General features: G+C 41.2%; 1 protein-coding gene and 1 non-coding gene across 3 annotated transcripts in view; both read right to left on the reverse strand.

Moving 5' to 3' along the window:
- Dis3l2 (DIS3 like 3'-5' exoribonuclease 2) overlaps positions 1–12,065 on the reverse strand; it is a 401,227-nt gene that overhangs the window by 105,742 nt on the left and 283,420 nt on the right. For both annotated transcript variants that reach the window (XM_070014895.1, XM_070014884.1), the window contains one exon: positions 9,758–9,870. In XM_070014895.1, the coding sequence (XP_069870996.1) occupies positions 9,758–9,870 (113 nt within the window). The remainder of the gene's footprint in view (positions 1–9,757; positions 9,871–12,065) is intronic.
- On the reverse strand, positions 1,973–2,078 carry LOC138835047 (U6 spliceosomal RNA). Its single transcript, XR_011374384.1, has one exon. It is a non-coding gene; the product is annotated as a U6 spliceosomal RNA (small nuclear RNA).

Genomic DNA, 12,065 nt, shown 5'->3' on the forward strand with positions numbered 1-12,065 from the left:
CAGTACCTAGACACACTCCAAACTGGTGTGAGGGGGGCAGAAATAGCCATGTCTAACTGTAACTGAGAGCCCTGCTACTACCAGCACTGTGCCAAGCCCCTCTTGATCTTTTTGTTTGTTTGTGGTAGTTCTAGGGTTTGAATTGAGGGTCTCACACTCAATTTGCTTGTTTGGCTGGCACTCACTTGAGTCACACTTCCAGCTCAAGTCTCCTGATTTTTTTCCCTACCTTTCCCTCCTCAGCTTTTCTGTTCAGTACAGATCACTTCAGTGCCCAGCTCCCTCACTCCTACTGCCTCAATTCTACAAACCCCGTGGCCAGCCTCACAATGTGCCCTTCTTTGCTCTCATTTTTTGTCAGTTCTTTCCTATGCCATTCAAATACAATCTACCTGACTCTTCTCAACCTTTCTCAGCAGAAAAGCTCAGGTCTTCTTCACAGAGAGACTGAGACTGTCAGTCTCAACCCCTTCTCAGCACCCTTCTACTATTTTCCTTCAATTCACATCTTCCAACTCTGCTCTCCAACTTTACATGTATACTCTGGTGCCTCTATCCAAAGCCTAGATCTTCCCTGTGAGCGCCCTGTTTGGCTGGTCTTTGATCATGAGCTAGAACACAATGCTAGAGTTGTCTTTCTTACTCACAGGTACCATTCTTCTCCCCAATCTTCCCTTCTCCCTCACTTGTCATACAGGTTTCTCAAAATGGTTTGTGCCTCTTACTTTCCCCCCCTTCCTTCCTTTATTTCTGAATCACAAGATAGTGAGTTCACTGTACTAATGTTAGGAGATACCAAACCAAAGCATGACAATGCAAACTTTGTGAGGCCCAGTCCTTAAGAATGATAACATGCTGATACAAAGCCTTTGTTTTAATTCTTCACACACATGACCATACTCAGGGAAAAGTGTACATATTTTTTAAAAATAAACAACAACCAGATCCTTAATAAAAACCCTTTCTAGATCCTTTCTCAGCTAGCTCCTTATCATTGGTTCCTTACCACTATCCCTCTGCTTTCTTCTCTTCCACAGCACTGTCTCCTGAGGGATCTCTTCTCTCTGCGTTTGTACTATTGTGTATACGTAAGTCCTTCCCATATCTGCACTCCTAACCCAGCCACTGCTTGGAATAAGACCCCCCCTTCTATGAAGATACCTTAACTTGGGCATCCATGGATTCCTCAAATATCACATGGAGAAGACAAGAGTCCAGCATTCCCCTTCCCTACCCCACCCCCACCTGCTCCTGTGTTGATATTTTTTTCTCTGATAAGAGCTGTATCTTTTCCCTATTAAAAGCAGTATCTTTTCCCCAGTCAAATAAGCTAATCACATAACTTCTTTAAAACTTCCTACAAAACAACGTACCACATCCTCACCACCTTCCATCTCCACCTCCATTTGTTGAGATTCTTCCATTTTCCTTGCCCTACTACATCCAGTCAGTGCCAGAGTCCTGAATGCAGATTTTACATTTCAAATCTCTCTCCAACATGGACACTTGTCTCTTTTCCTCTCATGATACTGTTTAAAAGTCTCCCAAATGGTCTTGATTTGCTCTGTGAAGAAGGCTTGAATTCCAGAGTTTTGGAGTGGAAGTAATTCTGGATAAGACCTCTGTTATAGTTTGGACCTGGTTTGAGTGTCCCACAATCAGTTTATGTGTTCAGAGCTTGGTCCCCAGTATGGCAGTGTTGAAAGGTGGTGGGAGTTTCAAGAGGTATGGCCAATACTGGTCTTCCCTCTACCCTGGCTTCCTGTCTAGCCATATGATCTCTTCCTTACCCATAACTCCTGCCACTGTTATATCATCTATCAGGAAGTAATGTAGACAAATGGTAGATAGAGGCTTGTCTGAGCTGATACTATGCATTTGGACATTCAATCTCCAGAACTAGGTTAACAAACCAGCTTCAGGTATTTCATTGCAGTAACTAAAAAAAACAAGCTAATACAACTTATTTTTTTTAAATATGGAACACTTCTGAAATTTGTGTGTAATCTTTGCATGAGGGCAGTACTAATCTTCATTGTATCCTTCTAGTTTTAGTATGTGTGCTGCTGAAGTTTCACCTTCATCTTTGTTCTCCAGACTTCTGTTTCTTCTTACTAAACTCCACTCAATGTTTACCTGCAACCCCATTCATTTAAAGGCATATTGTCTTTACCTTCCAAATAATAGATGAGCTGGATTCAGTACATAATTAGACTTCTGCCTCCTCTATGGATAAAAGAGGGTCCAAATACTTTCAGTGGAACCAAAAAAATCTTTAATAAAGACTGTATCCTAAAGTCAAGCATGATGCACATGACTGTAATTCCAGAGTTCAGAAATGGAGGCAGGAGGACTACATTTGAGGCACACCTGGAATATACAGTAAAACTGTCTCAAAAAATAAAGCATATACAGAAAAACAATCTCTAACTAAGCCAAAAAGTTCCATCAAGACTGGACCCTCTGTGGTCAGTCTAGGAATGAAGGGTGATTTTTATCTGCTAAGTAGAAGCTGACCTCTGTAACCCTACCTTCAAGGGAACAGTAAAGCTAATGGGGAGGTAGTTTCTTCCATTCTGTACACTTTGCCTTTCCCTACTTCTGGCTGTGTGATAGCTGGGGAGGTAAGGAGAAGGACTTTAATATACTGGGGTGGTTGTAAAACTATCAGATGTCACCTAGCACTAGGCTGAAGACATTGGTTGCCCTCATTCTTCTGGGATACAGTAAGACCCTATAGTATTAGGAAACTCTCTGGAGATTCTTTGAGCAATTACTCAAAACCTCATGGGAGAAGGACCTTGGTACTGATAATGATCCTTGCGTTGGCCTCATTCTCCCTCAACCAGAGTATTCAGGTGATTTTCTACTTTGATGGAAAGAGAGCTCTTAGGGAAAGCCAGGCTTCTTAGCCTGCCATTCCAGGCCTTTCCCTAACTTTACTTCTTGGCTCCCCTTGCAACTCACACCCTAGCACTTCCAAGCTACATATAGCTCCTTGAACACAACATTTCTAGTCTCCACCTGGAACATAAACACTTTCCAGTGAAACAGAGAAACACTGTTCACAGATTGATTATTGTGTAACACCTACCAGTCCTTGCAGAAAATGCCTTCTATTACCAAGCCAGGGAGATGAAACTTCATTGGGAATGGTACTACTGTAACCCAGGGCAACCCAGTGTATTGTGAAATGTTTGCTCCTTAGGGAAGATCAGAATTCATCTCATCTTTGCATTCTAGCACCTTGCACATTACTGGTACTCAATAAATGCTAATTGGGTGGAGTCTTGATAGTACTTTTGGAAGTGGAAAAGGAAAGGAGCTTGAAGGATGCTTCCAGGCCAAGTCCAAAGTTGGGTCAAGAGAAAGCCTAAAAGCTGGCTGTGGAAAGAAGGGTCAGATAACAGGACTTTGACTTTCTAAGCATTCTGGACCAAACCTTGGGAGAATTGAGAGAAGTGATCATTTGGGTCAATACAACACTGCCCAAGACAGCTGGGTGGGGGTACCAACAAGACTATAAAATCTTACATTAGCCTCAGAGAGCAGAAACATCTGCAAAAGCCACAGCGGGCAGGCTGGCCAAGTTCAGCAGCGGGTTAGCCAGGAGAGCCCTGTGACCAACCGAAAGGGCCACAGAGGGGGAGAATCAATCATCTAAGAAGAAGGAGCAGGAAGGATGAGCAGTCAAACTGAGGCTAGACACCTACAACCCACCTAGCGCTCTCTACAAGCTTGGGGGCCACAGGGCCCCTCTGTTCCTTTCAGCCCAAGCCCTGGCTGGCTTCCCATTCAAACTCCTCAACATCCTTTGGGCCCACCCACCTAGCTAGCCTGACAACTTCTCTCTGAGGACTTTGAGGTTTTAACACCAACTTATGCTCAGCTAGCTCCCTACTTACACACTGAAACAACTTAAAGGAAATAGGTAATTCATCTGCCCGCCAACATCTCTGTTTAAAGAGTTTTCTTTTTCATATCAACACTTCTATGGGTTCAGAATTTGATCAACTCTTTGCTACACAGTTTGACATTAACAAAACATCAACATTCTGACAACCTGCTGGTGTCAGAGAGGAACATCTTAAAACTTTTTGGACTCTCCATGAAGACAGGCTTCCAATTCCAATCTTTGATCTCTCTATATAAAGCAGTACCAATAAAATAGCGTAGAGATTTATGGGCGAACTTTCATTTGAGCTGTTTTACACCTAAAATAACATGAGTGCTTCGGTCACTAGGCTGAAAATTTAGGTTTAGATTTCAACTGTTTAGGTTTTCTGTTAGTTTTAAAACTGAATTCACTTATTAAAAATTTACCTTGAAAATTAAAATTACATTGTATTTCTCTCTCTCAAAAAAGTCTGACAGATATTAACTAAGCAGATATCCTGTCCTCTGAGAAAAGTTGGGTAGATAGATGTCTCCTGTCCTTAAACAACCATCTTTTGACAAAAAAAAAAAAAGAGTGTTTTCTCATTATTTCTTTTTTTTTTTCTGGGTCCAGTCAGGGGGCCTGAACTCTGGGCCTGGGCGCTGTCCCTCAGCTCTTCAGCTCAAGGCTAACGCTCTTCCACTTGAGCCACAGTGCCACTTCCAACTTTTTTCTTTATGTGGTGCTGAGGAATCGAACCCAGGGCCTCAGGCATGCAAGGCAAGCGCTCTACCACTGAGCCACCTTCCCAGCCCCGTTTTCTCATTATTTCAATGGACACTATTTAATTTTTTATCTTTCAGCCTGAGCATCACCCTTGCTAGCAAAAGTTACCAAGTACTTATTATTGTGGGTAAAATCTCAGCAAAAAGAATTTCATTTAAAAGTCAGTGAGATGAGATTTGGACCAAGATTGGTTTCATTGTATATTGTCTGGCTCTACGGGATCATTCCCAAAACCAAGCTTAGATTGTAATTCTGACCATCAGTCACTCATAGGTCAATGCCTGGATGAAAAGAAGTCAGAGCCATACTCCCTATAGATGGGAAATCAACCAGAACTCCCATCCACCTCCACCCTCCTTTCCCAGGGTGATGAATTTGGGAAAAATGATTCTGCCAAATGAGAAAGCAGAGACTCTGGAGAGGGGAAAGGCAGCTTATCCAGCTTTTAAGAAGATCTTTATAGGCAAAGTAAAGTGAAAACAGCAGAAAAGTTCCTGGACACAGTCCTTTAAGAAACAAAAACGAGTAGGAGGAAAGGTTGGAGCAGTGGTTCAAAGGCATCAGAATGCACAGCTGCTGCTGTCCAAGGTTGTGGGTCAGTGCTGAGCACCCTGCCAAGCCTGAAGCAGGGCCTAACAGCAGAGGTTCTCAGACCTTTCTTCTTCACAGCTCCCTACCTCCAGAACTTAGCAGCAGAGTTCCAATGGCAGTCCCAAAGAGAGACTCAAGAACTGTGATGATCACAAAACCAAAAAAGAACAGAGAAGAAACTATGCTTAGTTATTTAACCCAATTTCTGATTTTGAAACAGAATTCCTGGTTAGAAAGGGAAAATGCAGCAGCTGGATAGAGAAAAACACCTGCTTAAAAGAAAAATCTCTAATGGTTTCTAAAATTCTTAGCTAAACTTGAAGAACAGAGTTAAACTTTTCCCAATAGGGAGAAAAGCTTCATATTTATTCACTTGATGTGAGCTTTAAAGTTTAAAGGGATTATGTCAAAGTGTGAGAGATTGCTTCGATTGTGCTCTTGATCATAATATTACAGTTTTTGTAGATAAAAGGAATCTGGAGACTCATCTTCCTGCATGAAGAGGTCGGGGCCAGGCAAAGGCTAGGTTTGGCCAACAGCATTTTGAGGCAAAGTGTAAATGGGATGATTCCACCCTGAGGTCCTATTATGTGGAGTCAAGTGCAAGTGTCAGAACCATGTTCTCAGGAGGGCCAACCTCTCTAAGAAGGAGGACCTAGATGGGATGGTCAAAAGAGCAAAAATGGTCGAAATCACCTCCCTTAAAGCCTCAAAATTTTTTTAAATTTTATTTTAAAATATACCATATATGCAGAGAAGTACATGGGTTATAAATAAGAGGCTAGATATGTTTTTACAAACTGAACACTCATAGTCAGAATCCAGACTAACTCTCATGGGCACCCCTCTGCTTGAGCCCTGCTTCCTTCCATAGGTCACCACACTGAATTCTAATAGAATCAATCACCTTTGCCTATTTTTGAACTTGTATAAATGGAATCGTGTAATGTGTGCGCTTGGCTCTGGTTTCTCTCACCATTATGAGTATGTGTGAGCTGTTATTCATTCATTCTTGTTTCTTAACCTCCCACTTGGTGAACATATTGTAATCTATTCATTTTACAGGGATGGGTATTAAGTAGTTTTTCATTTCTAGCTATTTTGAATAGTGCTCCAATGAACATTCTCATGTATTTTTTGTTATACACATACATAATACATGTTTCTACCTGGTACATCTCTAAAACTTCTGGGCCAGAAGGTATGTATACATTCAGCTTTAGAAGATACTGTTATGGTACCAAGTTCCCTTTCCCCAGCTGTGACAGTCTTACATCATAAGCCTTTCTGCCTTGCTATTTTAGTCATAGTGTTGGGTATGCATTTTATGCATCTTTGAGGTTGAAGCTATTTTCCCTATCTTTCTAACATCTTTCCCAGCAAAGTTAATGCAAGTTAGTTATGGTATGATCAAATGTCATAGTCTAAAAGATATTTGTTTTGGGCTCCTTATCTTATTTTGTCCAAGTAAGTATGGCAGAGCTGGAGGAATATAGAAGAATTGTAAGGGCAAGGTAAGCAGGCGAGGATTTAATGACTGAGGATCTATGGAACAAGCTCTTGTACTAGCAGAGGGTATGTGTAAATTTACAAACAGCAAACAGTGTCTTCTGTGTAGATGTCCTCAGTGAGACTTAGAACTGACTGTGTAGTCTTCTTCTCCTTCTCAGCCTGCCAGAAAATCTTGGGTCCTCCTAGATAACTAAGATTTTTTAGGTAGCTGGCTAATCTATTAGACAGGGAAGCTATAGTCACTGTGAATGATGACATTGATATAAGTAAAGGAGTGCAGGAAACTGTAGACAAGGAATGCTGTCAGTAGAATAGAGTTGTATACAAAAGGTAATTCTAATACCAGGTAAGTAGGCCCTTTTATGTTTATGTGTAAAGATTAGGAGAATAAAAATATTAAAAATACAAAGAAACAAGTAAAAACAACCAAGATGAAAGCTGTTGTTGAAGTACTGTGCTCCAGAAGAGCCATTAATATACACAATGACAGACTGTGAGGGCTTAGAATTTGTGGCCATGGAGGACATCATATCAGGGAAGAAGCTTGGTATGCTGTGTTCAAAGACGGGTGGATCAGAAATGTGTGCTTAATTCCCTTTAGTTCCTGTACCTACTACAGATTGAACACAGATGCCAGAAATATTGTGAGCAATAGAGACAAATGCACTGCATTTAGCTTTAAGAAGGGCACAGGAGTCAACTAAGATGGTCTCCTTAGTACAAAAACTGGTAGAGAACAGCTGAAGTTCTAATCATCTAGCTAATCAGTGTTCATTCCCATTGGATGGTCCCTAAAAGTTCTGGCTCTTTTATAATTTCTTCACTGTGACCAGAGGTCATCTAATGTCCTGGCCACTCCAATTCTCAAACCTGGGCATGAATAACTATGCAGCTCCCGATTCAGAATTTTCTCTTTCATGTGTCATAGGTGCTGCAAGGTATGACTGCAGTGGGAAGTGTCCTAACTTTATGCACCAGAAAAAGGCACAGAAGATGATGGGTTCTTAAAAGTCTAGTAGTCCTGATACAGGTTCCACAGGAAAGAGGAAGAGGCCAAGAAACCCCTAATGTAAACTGAGGTCTGTTGATAGACAGCTTTGGTTTCAGGTATAAGAAGAAAGTATGCCTGCCACAGTTATAAGCTGTAGGCCCCAGGCCAGTTATGTACTTGGAATCTCAGTCAAGGGTGTGAGAGTGAGTGGCGAGTAGGATGATAGTGCCCAGTGAATCCAGAAAGCAGAATGGACATGAAGCAGTCAATGATAATATCATAGCATTAGTGGGGGAACAAACAGAAGGCAAAACACTAGTTTGTAAAATGGTCCATTATCCCCGTATGCTGCCAGAATGAAACTCAGCCTTTCTATGGCCGGGGTTCAAGAATGAGAACATAGGGATAGCTTTGGTGGTACTCTAAGGGTGGGATATTTCCAGGCTGAGCAGTACATAGCACCCTTGAGGCCCACAATAACAGCATGTATACAACACATCTGCAATAGGACAATCCATTCTGGGGAGCAGCAGGAAGTTCAGATGCAGGTAGTCAAGAGAACAAGTTTCTGAAAGGAGGTAAGAAAAGAAGGGAAGATTATCTTGTAGACATACCAAAAATGCTCAGGCCAAGGTCTATAGGCTTATAAGGCACAGAGCTCAGAGAACCCTCCTTTCACAACCTCCCCAGGTTCTCTATGTGGGTGGTTTCCTCATAGCTACAGCTTGGTACTCCATTAACTGTTCCATGTAATGGAGGTAGACAAAGAGAATCTTCTCAGGAGTTGGAGAGTCAGTAGCCAAAACACAACAGACTACCAAGACATGCTATTTGTGAGGGTAGAGAACAAAGTAGTATTTCCTCTGCCAGCAGGGTATGCACAAAGACATGCTAGCAGTGGGAGCCACCAGCCAAATAAGGCATAGGAGAAAGACTGGGAGCTGTTCCCTGGGTGACAATATTTGGAAGTTCCCAGAATAGTGATGGCTTGGAACCTGGACTGGCCTCTGGTTCCTGAGAAATTGAGCCAAGAAAATGGCATTCAGCTTTCAGAGCACCTTGGAATGTAGGGTGGATAGTGAGATATACTTCTCACCCTGGTACAGTCAATGAGAAAATACCAGAAGTCAGGTCCTGGGGCACAGAGCTAGGGAGGGAGGAGGAAAGGTTTGAGCCAGGCTATCTAGAGATCCACATTTAACTACTGAGTTCACAGAATCCAGGTAGAAAGTAAAAGTCAAGACAACCAAAAACGTAAGGTGAACTAAGTGAGTAGACAGATAGAAAGCATGAAAGAAAGGCAGAAGAATTTGTAAACTGCAATAATGGCAGAGTGGTAGAAATAACCACATGTGTTCTTGTATTCATCACTAAATCCAGAGCCTTCTGCAATGTCTGGCAGGACCTGGTACTTTATAAATACTTGTTAAAGGGATGGATTCTCATGGTTACAGCTACAGAATGGAAATCTGAAGATGGTCTAGTCAATTCCATCTTTCACAGGGGAGTAGGGAGAGGTCTGTGAACACTGACTTAGCAGAACAGTGGAGTTGGGTCTAGAGGAAAAAGCTTCAGTTCCTTCTGGTTACCTTGTTTCTCCAACTGCACAAACACTGATGACTAGTGTGGGCTGAATTTCTTGGGCCCTGCTTTAGAATAACCATTTGAAAGCATTTTCCCTCATTTCTTTCTGAAGTTGATCGCTGTTGGAGATACTTATATGGCAGAGCCACACCAAGGTGAGGCCAGAGAGGAAAACTTGTGTCTTCTGGCTTTTTAGGAAATGTGTCATGACACTCTCCCAGGATAAGCATTTTTCTTCAGACATTATTAGGTACAAGAAAAGATTCACATAAGACTATTCTTCATATATATTTTTTAAGAAAAGGGAGAAGTAAAAAAAAAAAGAAAGAAAGAAAAGGGAGAAGTAAAGGAAAAGCAGGGAAAACACTAAATGAAAGCATACTTTTAAATCTAAGAAACTGGAGACTCATTTTTACCTTCTGAACCAAGTAGACACTTGTAGTTCTCTCAGCAGCCACCTTATCCAGGCTGGACCCCTCAGGAATGAAATAACTCACATCAGCAATATGGACGCCCACTTCAAAGGTGCCTGTAAATGTACAAGAAGAATCATCAGGCTATGGGGGGGGGGGGGAGAGGCAGGGCTGGAGGGGAAGGCCAGGTAACTCCTGTATGAATACAGGTCCTTTCCACAGGCATGGCCTTGAAGTATGGGTGGTGGTTCCAGATATTTCTCCTAAGGCCTGTGACCAACACTAGTGTCACTTTCCTAATCATAAGTTAGAAACTTATAATTTACCCTTGAACATATTATAAATCATCTATCAGTTATGAAATACATGAACACAAACACATATGCATATGTATGCAAACATATACCTATGTACTTATATATGTGCATATGAAAATACACAAAATGAACAGACTATAAAAATATGTAAGTAAAATAAGCATATAGTTTGAAGACAGCATCAAAGACAGACAGACATGTTGAAGATACATGTACAGGGCTGAAGTTTCTTGAGCTAAAGAATAATACACTTGATACAATTCTACTAAGTCCCACCCTATGGACAATGACTGGTCTTGGCATAGGAAGAGTCTTTGTCCTGAGATTCCAGATACTAAGAGCACCAGAAGTCTTGAACTGCCAGGAAATACCTTTGCCACATATTCAAGCCAATTAAAAATAAAATCTATAGGGAGATTCAAAATGGCCTCATTCAGCTGAAGTTGATCTGAGTCTATCTGAGGGCTCACTGTGAGTCCTGATGGACAGACAGTTGGATTTGTAGACCTTATTCACAAATCCCCATGTGCATCTTTGCAGATCTGGAAGATCAATCCTAAAGAACCAGACATCTTATCTGCAGGATTTTAGATCTTTACTATCATCCTAGTCCTTTTCACTGGGGGATAATTCTTTCAGTTTTTCAAACATGGAGTGTGGCTATGGGGCCCTGGGAAGGAAAAGAATTTAATATTTCCTATTCTTAATCTGCTCTGAACTCAGAGATACTCCTAACAGGGCATTTTTTCCAGTTCTTCTGTCCAATCTTATATCTTTTATACATTAGGGAAAACTAAAGTCGTTTAAGAGAATAGCTTCTGCTACGGAGTAATAATGCCTTGGACTTGACTCCTACAGGGGAAGCGCTGTCTGGAGATCTGGGAGAAACCAGCCTGTCTCTCCATTCAGTGACCTCACTCAGGGCGGCAGCTGTGTCACTGGGTCTATGGGAAGAGTGAACTTGCCCACAATGATCGAGGAACTTGACCCCAACCAACTGTGGCCAGAAATCACAGAGAGCTCAGCTTCTAGTTTTGATATTTCAAGTATCAAAAAACAACACTTGGGAAAGGTAAAATAAAGTATCTTCTTTTGAAGTCAGGATTATAATATACTGGCCTTGCAGGTAAATATTGACTAAAGGAAAAGAGAGAAAGGATGATTACATCATGCTATAAACCATAATTTAAAATCTGGATTCTGTGTTGTTACTACACATGAACTTTCTGTCCTTAGTGAAAATTGACAAACTGACAAAGAGTTCATTACAGGAGATAAAACATGAAAAAGGCCAATCAAAACATACTCGAGAGGCTTGAATTTCATTCAGAATTCCCAGCAGAGCCTCTAAAACCAGCAAAGAGACACTCTCTTATTTTCTGCTTTGGACATTTTTATGGAAACCCTAAGTAAATATTTTATTACATATATTTACATAATGTGAACTTGCAGAACTCATAAGGCAGTGGCACAGAAGCTTTTATTCTATGAAAGAGAATAATATATCTTCAAAAGGTTACAAGGCATATGCTGTCTAAACATTTAGTACTAACATAATATTAAAAAGAATACTCTCCCTTCATTTCTATTAAAGGAACAGAAACTACTAGCTGATGGACTTTCTCTGTGGGAAACAAATCCATTGCATCAAAGTAATACAAAACTATACCTTTATAGTTGAGTTTTTTCCATCTGCTGGACTACAGGGAATCTTGGGAGTCCTGAGGCAGTGGGAGCAGAGGGGAAGAATCTCCAAAGCTTCCATGGCTGCCTCACTTTGCACAGGGGTCATGACTATTAGAATAAAAATTTCTGTTTGAATGAACTTGTTTCACCCAATTAATATTCTGGAAAACATCCCTTCAAAGCCAGCCACTCTAATGAGAATAGCCACTTCCTAACTGTCACTGATAGCTGGCCACTAACATATCCTCTACTTATGAAGCACTCTGGTTATGAGGAAGTGCTTTCTTGCATTCATGATACATGAAAGG

This window comes from Dipodomys merriami, unplaced genomic scaffold (genome assembly GCF_024711535.1).
Source record: "Dipodomys merriami isolate MVZ:Mamm:240054 unplaced genomic scaffold, mDipMer1.0.p SCAF_1, whole genome shotgun sequence".
Classification (NCBI taxonomy): domain Eukaryota; kingdom Metazoa; phylum Chordata; class Mammalia; order Rodentia; family Heteromyidae; genus Dipodomys; species Dipodomys merriami.